The sequence below is a fragment of the Narcine bancroftii genome, chromosome 1 (assembly GCF_036971445.1).
Source record: "Narcine bancroftii isolate sNarBan1 chromosome 1, sNarBan1.hap1, whole genome shotgun sequence".
Taxonomy (NCBI): domain Eukaryota; kingdom Metazoa; phylum Chordata; class Chondrichthyes; order Torpediniformes; family Narcinidae; genus Narcine; species Narcine bancroftii.
Genome location: NC_091469.1, coordinates 283,410,896 through 283,431,538, shown reverse-complemented (window position 1 = coordinate 283,431,538; position 20,643 = coordinate 283,410,896). Strand labels below are relative to the sequence as shown.

Here is a 20,643-nt window from a genome sequence, read left to right as displayed (position 1 = left end):
TTCTTCATTTCCTGAAGGTCATTGATCCAAAATGTTAACTTGGGTCAATGACCACAAAACTAATGAGTTTAGCCAGAATTTCCTGTTACGTTTAGTTGCCTCCAGCTTCAACCTGGAGGAGAGGTCAGAGCTACTGCAACTGCAGCACGTTCTCCATTCAATTGCAGCAGAAAATAAACGCAAACTAATCCCAACAAACTCGACCCTTTACTCACTCTCACCCACTTTCTGAACAAGCCACTGTTCGAACTTGCTTTGGTAAGAGATGGTGGGAGGGGGGTGATACCGGTGGGAGGGAGGGGGTGGGTGCCGGCGGGAGGGGGTGGGTGCCGGCGGGAGGGGGTGGGTGCCGGCGGGAGGGGTGGGTGCCGGCGGGAGGGGTGGGACCGGCGGGAGGGGTGGGTGCCGGCAGGAGGGGTGGGTGCCGGCGGGAGGGGTGGGTGCCGGCGGGAGGGGTGGGTGCCGGCAGGAGGGGTGGGTGCCGGCGGGAGGGGTTGGGTGCCGGCGGGGGGGTAGATGCCGGCGGGAGGGGGTGGGTGCCAGCAGGAGGGGTGTGTGCCGGCGGGAGTGGATGGGTGCCGGCGGGAGGGGGATGGGTGCCGGCTGGAGGGGGATGGGTGCCGGCTGGAGGGGGATGGGTGCCGGCTGGAGGGGGATGGGTGCCGGCTGGAGGGGGATGGGTGCCGACGGGAGGGGGATGGGTGCCGGCGGGAGGGGGATGGGTGCCGGCGGGAGGGGGATGGGTGCCGGCGGGAGGGGGTGGGTGCTGGCGGGAGGGGGATGGGTGCCGGCGGGAGGGGGATGGGTGCCGGCGGGAGGGGTGGGTGCCGGCGGGAGGGGTGGGTGCCGGCTGGAGGGGTGGGTGCCAGCGGGAGGGGTGGGTTCCGGCGGGAGGGGTTGGGTGCCGGCGGGAGGGGTTGGGTGCCGGCGGGGGGGTAGATGCCGGCGGGAGGGGGGGTGGGTGCCAGCAGGAGGGGTGTGTGCCGGCGGGAGGGGATGGGTGCCGGCTGGAGGGGGGTGGGTGCCAGCGGGAGTGGGATGGGTGCCGGCGGGAGGGGGATGGGTGCCGGCGGGAGGGGAATGGGTGCCGGCGGAGGGGGGATGGGTGCCGGCGGGAGGGGGATGGGTGCCGGCGGGAGGGGGATGGGTGCCGGCGGGAGGGGTGGGTGCCGGCGGGAGGGGTGGGTGCCGGCGGGAGGGGTGGGTGCCGGCGGGAGGGGTTGGGTGCCGGCGGGAGGGGTTGGGTGCCGGCGGGAGGGGTTGGGTGCCGGCGGGGGGGGGTAGATGCCGGCGGGAGGGGGTGGGTGCCAGCAGGAGGGGTGTGTGCCAGCGGGAGGGGATGGGTGCCGGCGGGAGGGGGATGGGTGCCGGCGGGAGGGGGATGGGTGCCGGCGGGAGGGGGATGGGTGCCGGCGGGAGGGGGATGGGTGCCGGCGGGAGGGGTTGGGTGCCGGCGGGAGGGGTTGGGTGCCGGCAGGAGGGGTTGGGTGCCGGCGGGAGGGGTTGGGTGCCGGCGGGAGGGGTTGGGTGCCGGCGGGAGGGGTTGGGTGCCGGCGGGAGGGGTTGGGTGCCGGCGGGGGGGTAGATGCCGGCGGGAGGGGGTGGGTGCCAGCAGGAGGGGTGTGTGCCGGCGGGAGGGGGTGGGTGCCGGCGGGAGGGGGATGGGTGCCGGCGGGAGGGGGATGGGTGCCGGCGGGAGGGGGATGGGTGCCGGCGGGAGGGAATGGTGTTGTGGAGAAAAAGGACAACTAAAACCAAAATAAAAGACGAATGAGTCACCACAATGACCTTTGCACACTCGGAATCCCTCTCACTCCTTTACAGCATTCTGTTTTTCTTCATTAAAATATAATTCATTTCTTTTGTGTCTTCAGAGGAGTCTTGGACAAGAGGGAGAACTTTAGGATGGTAGGGCGCCCATTTAAAGCAGAGATGCAGAGGAATTTCTTCAGCTAGAGGGTGGGGACCTCTGGAATTTTCTCCCTCCAATGGCTGTGGAGGCCACATCGTTGGGTTTATTTAAGGTAGAAATTGATAGGTCTCTGAATACTCAGGGTATGAAAGGTTGTGGGGAGGAGGCTGGGGAATGGGGCTGTTGGGAGACTGGATCAGCTCATGGTGAAATGGTGGATCAGACTTGATGGGCGAAATGGACTACTTCTACTCCTACATCATATGGTCTTTCACATACCTTTCATGATAGTTAAAAGTGCTACACACCCCTGAATTTCTGATTGCAAATTACTGTGGTGACACAAAAGCAACAGCTGAAAACTAGCTCGCACCAAGTTGCCACATAAAGCAAATGGGCTCTTCATAAGGTAGGTTGTTACTATGGTGACATGGATCCAGGGATATCCATTGGTCAACCAACAGAAGCAATGGCCCTGCAACTTCATTGACAAGGTGTGAGGCACGAGGCTGATTCCTCAGATCAGAAGGTCCACAGAAGGAAGGTCCGTGACTGAATATTTCAGGACTGATTTACCCTCAGAACAACAAATGGGTTTTTTTAACCCTAAACATTAACTGTTTCTCTTTCCAAAGACGCTGCTGAGTGTTTCCAGAAATGTTCTGTTTTTAGTTCTGCATCAATTTCTGCATCTGCATGGATTTATTTAAAATAATTTTCTTACACCAGGTGCTTTCCCGATTTGTTTGAAAGTCCATGTTTCTTACCTTATCCATACGGTCATCCTGCACCCCAAATTTCCCTCCGTATCCATGTGAAGCATTAGGTCCGTCGGCCAATTCTTTCTGTTTGAGTGATTTATGTTCTTGCGAGACATTTTCCCTCAGTTCGTGCAAACTGAAGAGCCGGACACAGAATAAAATGAGATTTACCACCCTGTAAACAGGCAGCCCCAAATGCCAAACCACCCAGCAATTGCAGCACTGTAAAGTCAGCAGAAATCCAGGTGGATTTGTATGACATAACCCAAAGGCACTCAAGAAAGGGAGTCACTTCCATGAATAAGCCAAAACATTTTTTCTCCAAGGTGACACTTCCTTCCACTCTGACCATCTACCCTACAGGTCAAAATGAACTTGATTCCTTGAAATATTTACGATCTGGATATCCTGGGCTAGTCCCACGAGTTTGCATTTGGTTCATTATCTTTCCAGCCCTTCCTATCCTTTGGAATGGTGTCTGAACACCAAAATTGCCCACTTCTACAGTTTCCTCTAGCAATTCATTCCAGACACAGTCCACCCTCCATTTGAAAAAGTCACCTCTCAGGTCCCTCTTAAATCTCTCCCCTCACACTTTAAACACGTCCTCTCATGCTAGAATCATCTACCCTGGGGAAAAAGATTTTCTCCATGCCCCTCATGATTTTATAAAGGTCAAGAAGAGGAATGGGATTTCTCTGAGCTGGCATGGAATCGAGGGGCTGAAAGGCCTTCCTTATGTCAGAAAGAAATATGAATATTATGACTGAGGTTAACAGGAGATCAGCAGATGCTGGGGTCTAGTGTAGTACGCAAAAGTGCTGGAGAAACTCAGCAGGTTCACAGCATCCACACGACGATTCAGGCCTGAGCCTTCTGTCAGGAGTGATCTTGCTCTTTGCTGTGCACCAACTGACCTCTCTGTGGAACTCTTCACTTAGAGTTTAACTTGCTGCATGATGGGTCGTCCAGCTGGACTTTCTCACTGAAACCGGGTGCATATGACAATTAGCTTGAACCAAAGTTGAGAGATCTAGGGGGACAAGTTCAAATCATTCGCCAGTCCTCACCAAACCATGGGTCACAAAAATTTCAAAAGAGGCACAGTAACCAAACATTTTTCACACGATTTCTGCTTCCTGCTTGCTCAACAACGATTCACCCGGGAGGCAGCAATAAGAGAAAACTTCCTGCCATGGGGGTAGTGAGCAACTTTGTGACTGAGATTGCATGTTGGCCATGAGTCAATTGGGGACATGAAGGGAAAAGGGTGTTGGGGGCAAGGGTGGGAGTTGAGTTGGGCCACACTGTAGGTGGCAGTGGGCAACACCAGTGACCAGGACAGACTTGCAGAAGAGAAAGAAGGCCAGAAGTCAAACAGCCTTTCCTCTGCTATTTGCTCTGTATGTTATTTTTAAAAATATTACCTGACTAAAATAATCTGCCCTGTAAAATGTTCACACAACCTATATCTGCCCCTTTTAAAAGTGCAAAAAAATGGCCTTGAGCAGTTTATCAGCAAAAACAGCAAAAGAAATGGATTTCAAAACACTCAGTGTAAAATAAAAATGAAGCACATGCAGCATGACCCAGACAACATACAAACACGGGCTGACATGCAGCAAGACCCAGACAACATACAAACACGGGCTGATATGCAGCAAGACCCAGACAACTACAAACACAGGCTGATATGCAGCATGACCCAGACAACATACAAACACAGGCTGACATGCAGCAAGACCCAGACAACATACAAACACAGGCTGATATGCAGCAAGACCCAGACAACATACAAACACGGGCTGATATTCAGCAAGACCCAGACAACATACAAACTCGGGCAGATATGCAGCAAGACCCAGACAACATACAAACACGGGCTGATATTCAGCAAGACCCAGACAACATACAAACACGGGCTGATATGCAGCAAGACCCAGACAACATACAAACACAGGCTGATATGCAGCAAGACCCAGACAACATACAAACACGGGCAGATATGCAGCAAGACCCAGACAACATACAAACACGGGCTGATATTCAGCAAGACCCAGACAACATACAAACACGGGCTGATATGCAGCAAGACCCAGACAACATATTAACATGGGGTGATATGCAGCAAGACCCAGACAACATACAAACACGGGCTGATATGCAGCAAGACTCAGACAACATACAAACACAGGCTGATATGCAGCATGACCCAGACAACATACAAACACGGGCTGATATTCAGAAAGACCCAGATAACATACAAACATGGGCTGATATGCAGCAAGACCCAGACAACATACAAACGCGGGCTGATATTCAGCAAGACCCAGACAACATATTAACATGGGGTGATATGCAGCAAGACCCAGACAACATACAAACACCGGCTGATATTCAGCAAGACCTAGACAACATACAAACACGGGCTGATATGCAGCAAGACCCAGACAACATACAAACACGGGCTGATATGCAGCAAGACCCAGACAACATAAACACGGGCTGATATTCAGCAAGACCCAGACAACATACAAACACAGGCTGATATGCAGCAGAACCCAGACAACATACAAACACGGGCTGATATGCAGCAAGACCCAGACAACATACAAACACAGGCTGATATGCAGCATGACCCTGACAACATATAAACACGGGCAGACATGCAGCAAGACCCAGACAACATACAAACACGGGCAGACATGCAGCAAGACCCAGACAACATACAAACACAGGCTGATATGCAGCAAGACCAAGACAACATACTAACACGGGCTTATATTCAGCAAGACCCAGACAACATACTAACACGGGCTGATATTCAGCAAGACCCAGACAACATACAAACACGGGCTGATATGCAGCAAGACCCAGACAACATACAAACACTGGCTGATATTCAGCAAGACCCAGACAACATACAAACACGGGCTGATATGCAGCAAGACCCAGACAACATACAAACATGGGCTGATATGCAGCAAGACCCAGACAACATACAAACTCGGGCTGATATGCAGCAAGACTCAGACAACATACAAACACAGGCTGATATGCAGCATGACCCAGACAACATACAAACACGGGCTGACATGCAGCAAGACCCAGACAACATACAAACACGGGATGATATGCAGCAAGACCCAGACAACATACAAACATGGGCTGATATGCAGCAAGACCCAGACAACATACAAACACGGGCTGATATGCAGCAAGACCCAGACAACATACAAACACGGGCTGATATTCAGCAAGACCCAGACAACATACAAACACGGGCTGACATGCAGCAAGACCCAGACAACATAAACACGGGCTGATATGCAGCAAGACCCAGACAACATACAAACACAGGCTGATATGCAGCATGACCCAGACAACATACAAACACGGGCTGACATTCAGCAAGACCCAGACAACATACAAACACGGGCTGATATGCAGCAAGACCCAGACAACATACAAACACGGGCTGATATGCAGCAAGACCCAGACAACATACAAACACGGGCTGACATGCAGCAAGACCCAGACAACATACAAACACGGGCTGATATGCAGCAAGACCCAGACAACATACAAACACGGGCTGATATTCAGCAAGACCCAGACAACATACAAACACGGGCTGACATGCAGCAAGACCCAGACAACATACAAACACGGGCTGATATGCAGCAAGACCCAGACAACATACAAACACGGGCTGATATTCAGCAAGACCCAGACAACATACAAACACGGGCTGACATGCAGCAAGACCCAGACAACATACAAACACGGGCTGATATGCAGCAAGACCCAGACAACATACAAACACAGGCTGATATGCAGCATGACCCAGACAACATACAAACACGGGCTGACATGCAGCAAGACCCAGACAACATACAAACGCAGGCTGATATGCAGCAAGACCCAGACAACATACAAACACGGGCTGATATGCAGCAAGACCCAGACAACATACAAACACGGGCTGATATGCAGCAAGACCCAGACAACATACAAACACAGGCTGATATGCAGCAAGACCCAGACAACATACAAACACGGGTTGATATTCAACAAGCCCCAGACAACATACACACACGGGCTGATATTCAGCAAGCCCCAGACAACATACAAACACGGGCTGATATTCAGCAAGACCCAGACAACATACAAACACAGGCTGATATTCAGCAAGACCCAGACAACATATTAACATGGGGTGATATGCAGCAAGAGCCAGACAACATACAAACACGTGCTGTTATGCAGCAAGACCCAGATAACATACAAACACGGGCTGATATTCAGCAAGACCCAGACAACATCAAACACGGGCTGATATGCAGCAAGACCCAGACAACATACAAACACGGGCTGATATTCAGGAAGACCCAGACAACATACAAACGCGGGCTGATATTCAGCAAGACCCAGACAACATACAAACACGGGCTGATATTCAGCAAGACCCAGATAACATACAAACACGGGCTGATATGCAGCAAGACCCAGACAACATAAACGCGGGCTGATATTCAGCAAGACCCAGACAACATATTAACATGGGGTGATATGCAGCAAGACCCAGACAACATACAAACACGGGCTGATATTCAGCAAGACCCAGACAACATACAAACACGGGCTGATATGCAGCAAGACCCAGACAACATACAAACACGGGCTGATATGCAGGAAGACCCAGACAACATACAAACACGGGCTGATATTCAGCAAGACCCAGACAACATACAAACACGGGTTGATATTCAGCAAGCCCCAGACAACATACAAACACGGGCTGATATTCAGCAAGCCCCAGACAACATACAAACACGGGCTGATATTCAGCAAGACCCAGACAACATACAAACACGGGCTGATATTCAGCAAGACCCAGACAACATATTAACATGGGGTGATATGCAGCAAGACCCAGACAACATACAAACACGAGCTGTTATGCAGCAAGATCCAGATAACATACAAACACGGGCTGATATTCAGCAAGACCCAGACAACATACAAACACGGGCTGATATGCAGCAAGACCCAGACAACATACAAACACGGGCTGATATTCAGGAAGTCCCAGACAACATACAAACGCGGCTGATATTCAGCAAGACCCAGACAACATACAAACACGGGCTGATATTTTGCAAGACCCAGATAACATACAAACACGGGCTGATATGCAGCAAGACCCAGACAACATACAAACGCGGGCTGATATTCAGCAAGACCCAGACAACATACAAACGCGGGCTGATATTCAGCAAGACCCAGACAACATATTAACATGGGTTGATATGCAGCAAGACCCAGACAACATACAAACACAGGCTGATATTCAGCAAGACCCAGACAACATATGGACATGTAGCAAATTATATTCATAAAAGTGCTGGGTAAATGACCATTTACAACAAGAGGTGTTAACCTCCTGCTGGTGACATTCATACCAAAACAGGTCAATATCCTGGAGCTCACCACTAGCCTGACACCCGACTGGACCAGCCACATCAATGATTTTAGGGTTGGGCATCCTGTGGCAAGTGACTCACTCTGATACACTGCATCCCATCCCCCCCTCACCAAGACATTTCCACCACCTGAATCCTAGAATTTCCTGCCAACAGCAGTGTGACAGAACTAACACAAAAACATAAGAAATAGGAGCAGGAGTCGGCCATTCAGTCCGTCGAGTCTGCCCTGTCATTCAATGGCTGATTATAGCTGGTCTGATGAGAGGCTCATCTCCACCAACCTCCCTTTTCCCCTTAACCATTATTTCCACCACTATATAAAAATCTATGTCTTTAATACATTTATTGAGGTCGCCTCCACTGCTTCAATGGGCAGAGAATTCCATAGATTCATCTCCCTTTGGAAAACCAGTTCCTCCTCATCTCTGTCCTAAATCTACTACCCTGAATCCTGAGGCTATTTCCCCTAGCTCTGGTCTCCCCCACCAATGGGAACAACTTACCTACCTCTATTGTATCTATCATTTTCTTAATTTTAAGTGTTTCTGTAAGATCCCCTCTCATTCTTCTAAATTCCAGCACCTCAATCTCTCCTCATAGACCGACCTCCTCACTTCTGGAATTAACCTGGTGAACCTCCTCTGTACCACCTCCAAAGCCTGTCCATCCTTCCTCAAGTAAGGAGACCAGAACTGTACGCAGTTCTCCAGGTGTGGCCTCGTCAGGACCTTGACCATCTGCAGCAGAACCTCCCTGCTCCTAAATTCCATCCCTCCAGCAATGAAGGCCAACATTCCATTTGCCTTCTTGATCACCTGCAGCACCTCCAAACCAACCTTTTGCGATTCATGCACAAGCCCTCCCAAGTCCTTCTGCACGTCAGCACACTGCATTCGCTCACCATTTAAATAATACTCTGATCTTCCATTTTCCCTTCCAAAGTGGATAATCTCACATTTACCAACATTGTTCTCCATCTGCCAGACCCTTGTCCACTATCTCTCAGGAAGGAGATATAGGAGCTTACGGTCCCACCTCCTTACGGTCCAACATGCAGATCAATATCCTGGAGCTCACCACTGGTCTGAAACCCAACTGGACCAGCCACATCATGGGTTTAGGACCAGGTCAGAGGTTAGGCATCCTGTGCCAAGTGACTCATCCCGATATCCCCACTCTCACCAGACATTTCCACTGCCTCCATTCTGGAAATCCCTATCCTACAGCAGTGTGACAGCACCTTTAACAGAAGGCCTGCCACGGTTCAGTGGAGGAGCTCGGAAACATTTTCTCAAAGGCTTTTCACCTCTAGCAACAAATGCGGGCCTGTAGTTTTAAAAAATCATTGTTTTAAAGCTAACATTCAAACCAACAAGTTTTATATCCTTTACTCTCTGAACCACTAAACAAGAGATTATTCAGCTCTGAAGCAGCTGGACTTGGGATGCCTCTCCCTTGCTCTATTCTGGGATCCTTCATCCAAATATTTGACCATTCACTGTCAATAAGCTGTTTGGCCAGAAGTGGTGGACTTGCCAAGGGCAGAAATCTCAGCTTCAACCTTCTCTTTAGACAGAGTCTTTACTTCGTAAAGGGAGAAAGTGAAGTGAAACTAACTTTGTCTAAGTGGAGCTGGAGGTGATTAGGGACAGGGAAATGCGAAAAACACCTCACCAGCAGGGCACAGGATGCAAAGTTTCAATCACCGAGTGACTGGTGTAAAATGATTACAAGCTATGTCAAAGTACAAGGCTTCAATAAGTTGCTGACAGCAGAAAAGAAATAAGCCTCCCCACTCACCACTCGGAATGAATGATACTCACTTGATGTGGGCCTGGTGTCCAGATCCCTGCACTGACTTGGCCCCCCATCGCTGCTCTTTCTCAGACAGGTCATTCTGGTTGAAGAGAAGAAAAGAACCACATGTCTTTTACCCAACTCCTTGCAAGGTCATCAACAAAAAGGAAACTCACAAAACTGAGTGAAACAACAAAGTTCACAGAACTCTGGGATCAAGTGCAATACACAGACATGCTGAAGAAACTCGGCAAATCACGCAGCATCCAAGGGAAACAATGCCCTACGAAGGCCTCAAATCCCAAATTCTGGTTACCCTTTACTTCTGGTGGATGCTACATGGCCTGCATTTTGATGTATCGCACCACAATTCTCAGATGACCTCCCTCCCTTCCATCCTGTTCCATGGACAAGGACACAATTGGAATTTTCGACCAAAGGAACAAATGGCAAAGCTGGGATCCACTTCCTGTGGAAAAAGGGTCAAAGCCTCAATAAATGAAGAGGCTCCTGAGAGAGAATAACTTATGGGGAAAGAGTGAAGGGGCTCAGCCGGGGGTGGGGGGGGGGGGGGTGGGGTGGGGGCAGTGAGAACATGGAATTAATTATCACAGGGTAGATTTAAATGGGAGATTTATAAGTTCTAGATTAGTACAGGCATCAAAGGTTACAGGGAAGGCCCTTTGCTGAGTTGCGTTACTCTGGAGCCATGGCTCTCAACGTTTTTTTTCCACTCACATACCACTTTAAGTTATCCCTATGCCATCGGTGCTCTGATTAGTAAGGAATTACATAAAGTGGTATGTGGGTGGGAAGAAAAAGTTTGAAAACCACTGTTTTAATCGTCCCTAATCGACTCGTTATGTGCACGGTTTCATAACTCCAAAGAAAATGGGCCAATGACAATTTATCTCAAGATAAATTTTTCAATAACAATTGGATCTAGAGCAGTGATTCTCAGCCTTTTTCTTCCTAATCACATCCCACCTTAAGCAATCCCTTACTAATCACAGAGCACCGATGGCCTAGGGATTAATTAAAGTTGGATGTGAGTGGGAAGAAAAAGGTTGAGAACCACTGGTCCAGAGCTTCATTTTCTTCCAAAAAATAAACTTTATTCACAATAAATTATTTACTAAACCAGGGGTGTCAAACTCAAATTCACGGAGGGCCAAAATTAAAAACTTGGACTAAGTCGAGGGTCGAACTAAATATTTATTGAAAATTTTCAACAACATTTGCATGTTTTCTCTTGTTTCAACATATGTAATGTTAAACTTTAGGATATAACTTTAGGAGGATAATGTTACAGGTCAGGAGTAGGTAGCTCAAGTTCACCCTTTGCTTGACCTGAGGGAAACCTATTTGATCCCTGTGGAGATGTAGTCAGCATTCACAGGCTGTGTCTATTTTGGCCTGCATCAGGACTCAGCATTTCCTGCTCACTCCTCAGGCTCTAGGCCTCTATTCACCCTCGACCCACCATCCCTCTACCTGACCAGTCCTTTACCCAACCTCTACTCACCCCTCACTCCACTCACTCTGCCTCTACCCACCCTATCCTATAAACGCCCCTCTACTGCCTCTCCCCTCAACCTGTTCCTCCCTCTACCCATCTCTCACCCTCTAATCACCCCTCCCCTTTTACCTCTTCCCTATCCACCCCTCCTTCTACTCATCCCTCCCTCTAACTGCCCCTCGCACCACCATAACTTCCCCTGCCCATTACTCCTCACCTACACCCTCTGCCCACCCCTGCTTACCCACCCACTCAGGCTCAGCGCGCTGCCGATCAGCCTTTGCGGACAGCCACCATCTCTCTCTTCACGTGCAGGGCCGAACCAGCCGTCCCTGGGGTCCACGTGGATGCAAGCGCAGAAGGCCGTGGCGACCGGGAGAAGTGCGCTCGCACTGTGGAAGGGCCGTCCGGTGCCAGTCGCGCGGGGCTCACGCTGCCCGGGGGCCGTGCGCAGCCTGCCATGCCCGTCGCGTCGACAGGAAATCACAGGCGCTCGCCAATCCGCCGCACCGCTCGACAGGTGGGAGAAGTGACTGGTTGTGCAGGGAGCCTTCCAACTGGCTTTCCGGCTGATGACATCGACAGACTTCTCGTGTTACAATTTCTCGTGTTACAATGGGGAAGGATGTGCAATGAAGGGGGAGGATGGTGGGGGTGACATTACCAAAAAAACAGCATCGGCTCTCGCTGCAGGGCGGGCCACCTCTAATACATTTTTGAAATGATCTTGCGGGCCAAATATAATTATATCGCGGGCCAAATTTGGCCCGCGGGCCAGAGTTTGACATATGTGTACTAAACAGTTTGAAATCTTTTCATATTCTTGGTATCATGTCCATACAGTTCCAAGCCTGTAAATTGTCACATCCAGTCTCCGTTTAGAATCGTAGGCACCCACTGTGGCCCCTTGTAGTTACTCGCCCCTCTGATGTTGGAGAGACTTCCCCTCAGTCTCAGTTCTCCAATGACCGGAGATGGAAGGACTGTGCCCTTGCCTCGGTGCATCACTCAGCACGTACTCCTGCAGCTGGGAAGGTGCCAGTCAGCAGCATTCCCTCACCCACATCTCACTTTGCTGGAAGACCCACAGGTTTCGGGCAGACCACAGGCCATTTTCACCAAGTTGATGGTCTTCCAGCAGTTCTGGATGTCTGTCTGGATGTGTTCTGTGACCAGCCCATAGATCCGAATGTCCTGCTGGGGATGAACCGTGACAAGGACCCTCGCATCCTTCTCCACACATTCTTAGTGAATCTGCATTCTGCATGGAGGCGAGTAACTATCTCCACTCCACCAGTCACCTCAGGGACAACTTGCATTGTAGGTGATATTTCTGTCATACAGGAAGGATCTGATTAGAAGGGTTCCTCTAACCACTAGCCAGGCCAAGTCCTGGTGATAGTGGTGGACAATCGATCAGTCTGCTCTGGGAACCACCACACAGTGTCCATCGACCCCTCGTCTCTCAGTGTCTGCTGGATGTCCTGTGCTGGCCACGGCCTGATGGACTTCATTGGCTACTCTGGAATGTACCAGGATTTTGAAAAACCAGCATATAATACTCAAAGTTAGTTAAAAGTATCTTACGACAAAGTCAGGGTCAGTGTCCCAGTCATCACCATCATCGGGAGTCGTCACAGAAATAGTCCGACCAGCAGCGGCCTTCCACATCTGGAAAAGAAATCAACATCGATAACAACCCAACACTAATCAGGTGGAATAAAAGAAAAACTTGCATTTGCATAGGACCTTTCCCATCCCCTCAGGGCACCTAAACATGTTTTATGGGCAATGAAGCACTTCATGAATCAGTCATGTTTTTAAAAAAAAGGTAGTCTCTGTTTTCACGTCTGCTAACTCAAAACAGATGTGAGAATGAAGAGAGATCCTCGTCTTGTAAATTCACTTTCTTTGGCTTGGCTTCGCGGACGAAGATTTATGGAGGGGGTAAAAAGTCCACGTCAGCTGCAGGCTCGTTTGTGGCTGACAAGTCCGATGCGGGACAGGCAGATACGGTTGCAGCGGTTGCAGGGGAAAATTGGTTGGTTGGGGTTGGGTGTTGGGTTTTTCCTCCTTTGCCTTTTGTCAGTGAGGTGGGCTCTGCGGTCTTCTTCAAAGGAGGTTGCTGCCCGCCAAACTGTGAGGCGCCAAGATGCACGGTTTGAGGCGTTATCAGCCCACTGGCGGTGGTCAATGTGGCAGGCACCAAGAGATTTCTTTAGGCAGTCCTTGTACCTTTTCTTTGGTGCACCTCTGTCATGGTGGCCAGTGGAGAGCTCGCCATATAACAGGATCTTGGGAAGGCGATGGTCCTCCATTCTGGAGACGTGACCCATCCAGCGCAGCTGGATCTTCAGCAGCGTGGACTCGATGCTGTCGACCTCTGCCATCTCGAGTACTTCGACGTTAGGGATGAAAGCGCTCCAATGGATGTTGAGGATGGAGCGGAGACAACGCTGGTGGAAGCGTTCTAGGAGCCGTAGGTGGTGCCGGTAGAGGACCCATGATTCGGAGCCGAACAGGAGTGTGGGTATGACAACGGCTCTGTATACGCTTATCTTTGTGAGGTTTTTCAGTTGGTTGTTTTTCCAGACTCTTTTGTGTAGTCTTCCAAAGGCGCTATTTGCCTTGGCGAGTAAATATCAGTCCGATCTCTGGATTAACTACCCACCTTTTAAAATAAGTGGAACCTAATTAATTAATGAAAAACGCAGACAGTAAAATCCCTGTTATCTGGAATTCAAGCAACTGCCAAAAAAATTCCAGAAAATAAATAGGTAAAAAAGTTTAAAATTAGCACCCCCTAACGGTCAGTTCGCCAATCCGTGCCACAAGCAATCTCAAGCAACCAACAAATTCTTTTATCCGGCATCAATCAATCCCCAAAGGAGTTGGAGGATGGCAAGGCCACTGGCCCCCCATCTGGACAATATTTCACAAGAGCACAATTGAGCGGGTCCTGTCCGGCTGCATCATCATGTGGTACAGTAGCTGCAAAGCATCGGACTGCAAGTCCACACAGAGGCTCGACAAAACAGCCGAGAAGATCTTTGGGGTCTGCCTTTCTTCCATTCACTAGGAGTGTTGCTTAAATTGGGCTCAACTTTCCACCCATCACAGTGTCTTTGACCCACTACCATCGAGGTACAGGACTGCCTGTGAAAGTGTTAAACGACATCCTGCAACTGAGTAAATCATCGCAAAATATTTAGATCTATTTATTTGATATTACATCTTTTTACGATTATTCTGTAATGCGTGTGCACCGTGATCCGGAGAGACGGGGTTTCATCTGATTGTATACGTACAGTCAGATGACGATAAACTTGAACTCATTTTTAGCTGCCAGTCAGGGTGACAATTTAGTTTTAGGTCAAAAGGTGGCATCTCTGGTAGATCTCTCTGACAGGATGTCTGCTGAGATCAGGGCACAGCTCCATCACTAACCACACCTTTCTAATCCACAGTTGTGCTACCCAAAGACCAATGTTAATAGGCAATTGTTCATTGCTCTAAATCTTCACTGCTTGCTCATTTGTTTCCATTAATTATCTTCCTCGACACAATCACAGAATTGATTTCACTCAAGCAACCTAGTAAGCAAATGGCAATTAAAATGCAGCAAAATCTGGAGATGGTGAAAATCCCCCAAGAGAATAGAGACTGCTTGGGGAACTGGGTGGGTGTGTCTGCAGAGGGAGAACAGAGAACACCTTGGCAACATACAACACTGTTAGAGCCAGCGATCGGGATGGAGGTTCGAATCTCGCGCTCACTGTAAGCAGTTTGTACGTCTTCCCATGTCTCTGTGGGTTTTCCCGGGGGCTCTGGTTTCCTCCCACCATTCAAAACGCACCAGGGGTGTAGGTTAATTGGATGGCGTGGACTCATGGGCCAGAAGGGTCTGTTTTTGTGCTGTATATCTAAATTTAAAATACATATACATTTATCAATTAATTCTTCACTTAAATAGAGCACAGGACAATGTTCTCAGAAAACTGCAAATTGCAAGAGTGTTGAATGGGGAAGTTAACACACACTAATGAGTCCCTCAGCTACCTGAAATGAACTAGACTGCTGGTCCTTCCCCAGCCAGTGACCAGTATGTGTGAGATGTCATTCCCCAGCCAGTGAACTCTGTGTGTGTGTGTGTGTGTGTGATATCGTTCCCAACCCAGTGAACTGCATGTGTGTGAGATGGTGGAGAGCTGAAGGGAAAGCCACACCCCTCCCCCCTTTCTAATCATGATTCAGTGCCCGTGCACTCAACAGAATAATGGTTATAAAAGGCAGGGAGAAGAAACTAATAAATTGAAGCTGAAAAAATTGTGAGAGATTGAGATAAAACAGGGGAAAAAAAATCCCCAAGCACAGAGAGATTGTGGATTTAGGAAAAGCAGGGAGAGGTTTCCATTCAAGGAGAGAGGGTCTATAGCCCTCTCTGCATGAGAAAGATCAAAATCTTCAGTATATTGAAGTAGAACACAATGCAGTACAAGGTGTTCAAGCCCTCAATGTTATGCCAACCTATGTAAAATTCTTCCTACCCCACAGCCACAATCTATTTTCTTCATCCATGCACCAGTCTGAGAATGTCCATATTATACCAGTTTCCATCACCACAACCCTTCCATGCACCCACCACTTGGAGCTAAAAAAAAAAATACCATTCATATTGCCCCTAAACTTTCCTCCACTCACCTTAAACAGATCTTCCTCTTAATTGTTATTGTCACTCCAGGTAAAAGATTCTGGCTGCCACTCGTAATCTCAGTCTCTATTAGGTCACCCCTCACCCTTTGTCGCTCAAAAGAGAAAAGCCCTAGTTCTGTCAGCCTGGCTTCATAAGACATGTTCTCCAATCCAGGCAACATCCTGGCAAATCTCCAGAGGAGCTACTCGTCTCTGTGACCCAAGGGACTACTGTTCGAGCAGGACACTGGAAATATTCCAATTGCTTTATTGGGTGGCTAGCACGCACACAATGGGCAGGAAGGCCCACAGATCTGTGCATCTTCAACTGCCTTGTGACACATCTTCAACTCTCTCTCCAACCCCCCCACCTCCAAAACAGTTAACTGCTGGTGCCCAGAGAATCTTCCCCGAACAAAAACAACAGTCACTGATCACATTTTCATATACTCAAACAACACTGAAAATATCCAAATAAATTGGAGTAAGAACACAAGGCAGGAGAAACTCAGCAGGTCAAACAGTGTCCTTTATGTGGCAAAGATACAGAACCAACGTTTCGGGCTTGAGCCCTTCATCAAGGGATGAACAAAATGTCTGCAGGTGCCCAAACAAAATGGTGGCGAGAAGGAGCACAGTCCCCCTGGCAGGAGGTAATAGGTGGATAAGGGAGGGAGGGCACAGCCACAAATGGGGAGGGGGGATGGTTCTGTGAATGGAGAGGGAAGGGGGTGGAGAGCTGGAGGAAAGGATACAGAGGGATGGGGGAGGAGAATGGGGAGTGGGCTAGCAGAAACCAGAGGTTGACATAAATGCCGTCCGGTTGGACAGCGCCCAGACAGAAAATACACAGACCTGCTGAGTTTCTCCAGCATTTGTTTTTACTGCAACCACAGTGTCTGCAGATTTTCGTGTTTTACTTCCAAATAAATTGGAGTCTATCTCTATCTCTGAGATGACCCAAATTTAAACATCAATTTGATACTTTGAATATTTCTCTTCCTTTTTTTCCAGGTTGGGGCACTTTTACCTAACTGGAAATCTGCAGCAAGGCTTGCACTGCATTTGTACATTGTATATGACAATAATGGTGGTATGGTTGGTGTAGCAGTTTGCACAACACCACGACAGCGGCAGCAATCGAGTGTTCAAATCCTGCGCTGTCTGTAAGGAGTTTGTTTGTTCTCCCCGTGTCTGCGTGGATTTTCTCCAGGGGCTACGGTTTCCTCCCACCCTTCAAAATGTACCGGGGGTGTAGTTTAATTGGGCACGGACTCGTGTGCTAAAATGGCCTGTAACTAAACAGAATGTCTAAATAAAAATGTAAAAATTAAATTAAATTTTGTTCAAAGCAACTGACAACCAATTGGCAAAGGAGAGGTGGAATTTTCTCATCAGTGCATCGTGAGGAAACACAGCAGCCAATCTGCATGCATCACATTCTCACTGAATAAACCTTCCAGATTCTGGGTGAAGAAGGCACTTTGGCCAGGAACCCACCAGATCTTTTCTGAGCTTAAACAAGAAAATCTGAAGATGCTGGTGTCAAGTGCAAAGCCACGTCCATTCAGAAGAGAGGACGCTCACTTTAACAACACACAAGATACGGAGAAGCAACTGGACATTTGACCCTTTGAGCCGACTCCATTATCGAGAAGGGCCAAGGCTTGAAACATTGGTCACCCATGGATGCTGCGTGACCTGCTGAGTTTCTCCCAAACGTTTGTGTGTTGCACTGAGATTGTCTACATTCGCATCATTTTCCTGGATTAGCCACACATCCCTCAATTCCCTTCCTGCTCAGAAATCTTGAATGACAATGCCTCTGGGTGAGTGGATTTCTCCTCACCTCAACCCCAACAACCCACTTCGATCTCAAATCGACAACCTTTAGTTCCCAACTTCTCAACGTTCTCCCTGTAAAAATATGAACAGTCGTATCTTTGATGCTGCAGCGTTCCCTAAAATATCTGGGCACTGGAAAATCAGATTATTTTGTGCTCATCTGCAACAGGAGATAAATGGCTTGACTCGGTGGCTGGAAAACTAGCAAATGAGTCATGGTTAACGGAGCAGAACAATGCACTTTTAATAAGCATCATTGATCCAAGAACACCAGTTTTAATTTATCATCTCTGTGGAATAGCACTCATCTTGAAGGGAACATTTAACCTTTCCTGGTTTCGGTCATTAATTTCAATCATCTTCCATCAGCAGATTATATGTCACACTCCTGGGCAAATTCCAGACATATCTCGCAGGATTACATTTCAACCATTGTTCTTTCCCCTCATGGAGTGGTGTTGGCAGCCCATGACAAAACAAGATCCTTACCAGTGAAGAATTTCCACAAAATCCACAATTAAAAACACATTTCTGATCAGCAAGGCGTGCAACTGTGAGGAATGGAGAGGCAGGTTTGGATGAACAAGTTTGCAGTTAGTCACCAGATCAGGAAGGCAGCAGCAAAATGTGTGGTTCCCTCCCACAATGAAGGAATTACAGGAAACACTAATTGGCAGATTCTTGAGTGTCGGTGTCATCTGCAAACACACCCAGACATCTCATGTTCCAGGCCCACTGCAGAGAGTCAAGGACTGAAACCACTGCAGTGAAAACATAGAGGTGCTGGAGGAACCCAGCAGGTCTTGCAGTGTCCATGGGAGGTAGTGATGTATAACCGACGTTTCAGGCCTCAGCTGCAGTGTCAGAGATTTCAGAGTGCTGACAAGACATGGAATTAAAGGCGCTGGAACTCGGAAGCAAAAACAGAGCTGGAAGTATTCAATTCAGGCAGTGTCTGTGGAGACAGAAGGAGGTCAATGTTTGGTTTTCAGATGGACATTGTGGGTGGAAAAGGTGGAGAGGACAAAGGGGTATGTATGCCAGAGGCTGGAGACCAAGGTTGTCCAGATGGTACAAATACCCTTGATGCCAATGAAGAGAGTGAAACAGGTGACATGTCTGGAGGTACAAGTACAGGGAGCACAGAGAAAACAAACCCATGCTGGAAATGAGAGATGCAGAGCAAGGGAGCTGTTGGAAATCTGAAATGATCCAGAAATACTCAGCAAGTCTGGCAGCATCTATATACTGAGAAACAAGTGAAGGTTCACCATGGAAAACATTTAACTCTGTCTTTTAGATGTCCCACTAAAGAAAGGGAGTGGTTTCACATGCTGGCCCACTCTGGATGCATCAGTGAAAGTCGCTGCTCATTCACAGTTAGCGCAACGCTGTTAGAGCAGCAGCGATCGGGACCAGGGTTCAAATCCGGGGCTGTCTTTAGGAGTTTGTATCTTCTCCCCGTTTGCGTGGGTTTCCTCCCACCCTTCAAAATGTAACAGGGTCGTGGGTCAGTTGGGAGTCATTGGAAAGCACAGACTTTTACTGAGCTCGATGTTTAAACCTAAAATTTAATGGGATTTGATGCATCCAGACTGGCTGAAATGACCACGACACTTCAAAGGGACATCACTGCTTGCAGAGAGGTCTGAAGGAAAAGAAACATTCCCCTTGAATCTGTTCCACCATTTCACATTCTGGCCTGATCCTGGGCATCAAGCTCATCCATTTCCCAATGTCCGAAGACCAAACAACAGCAGCACCGACCGAATGCATCGCATGGCTGGACATTTTACCGTAGATCATGCATGGTTTTATTTTTTCCCCATTGACAAAACTCTGAGGGCAATATAATTTGCAATATCATCTGTACAAAAGGAAGGGAGAAATCAGGGCAAGTTTTCATTTTTACACAGAGAGTTTGGGGTCTGAAATGCCTTGCCAGGGATGGTAGTGCAGGCTGGAACATTGAGGGCATTTAAATGTCTTTTAGATAGACACATGGATGTAAGAAAAATAGATGGTTATGGGGTAAGGAGCGTTTAGTTTTTTTGATAGGAGTATACGGGTCAGCTGTTTACATCCGGTACCGCACGGATGGCAGTCTCTTCAATCTGAGGCGCCTGCAAGCTCACACCAAGACACAAGAGAAACTTATCCGTGAACTACTCTTTGCAGATGATGCCGCTTTAGTTGCCCATTCAGAGCCAGCTCTTCAGCGCTTGACGTCCTGCTTTGCGGAAACTGCCAAAATGTTTGGCCTGGAAGTCAGCCTGAAGAAAACTGAGGTCCTCCATCAGCCAGCTCCCCACCATGACTACCAGCCCCCCCACATCTCCATCGGGCACACAAAACTCAAAACGGTCAACCAGTTTACCTATCTCGGCTGCACCATTTCATCAGATGCAAGGATCGACAATGAGATAGACAACAGACTCGCCAAGGCAAATAGCGCCTTTGGAAGACTACACAAAAGAGTCTGGAAAAACAACCAACTGAAAAACCTCACAAAGATAAGCGTATACAGAGCCGTTGTCATACCCACACTCCTGTTCGGCTCCGAATCATGGGTCCTCTACCGGCACCACCTACGGCTCCTAGAATGCTTCCACCAGCGTTGTCTCCGCT

The 20,643-nt window shown here is 48.7% G+C and overlaps 1 protein-coding gene across 5 annotated transcripts in view; it reads right to left on the bottom strand.

Annotated features, from left to right (window-relative positions):
* Window positions 1-20,643, bottom strand: part of cttn (cortactin) — a 96,378-nt gene that overhangs the window by 71,609 nt on the left and 4,126 nt on the right. For all 5 annotated transcript variants that reach the window (XM_069902227.1, XM_069902234.1, XM_069902241.1 and 2 more), the window contains exons 2-4: window positions 13,066-13,149; window positions 9,986-10,059; window positions 2,680-2,809 (exon numbers count right to left, since the gene is read on the bottom strand). In XM_069902227.1, coding sequence (XP_069758328.1) covers window positions 2,680-2,809; window positions 9,986-10,059; window positions 13,066-13,149 — 288 coding nt within the window. The remainder of the gene's footprint in view (window positions 1-2,679; window positions 2,810-9,985; window positions 10,060-13,065; window positions 13,150-20,643) is intronic.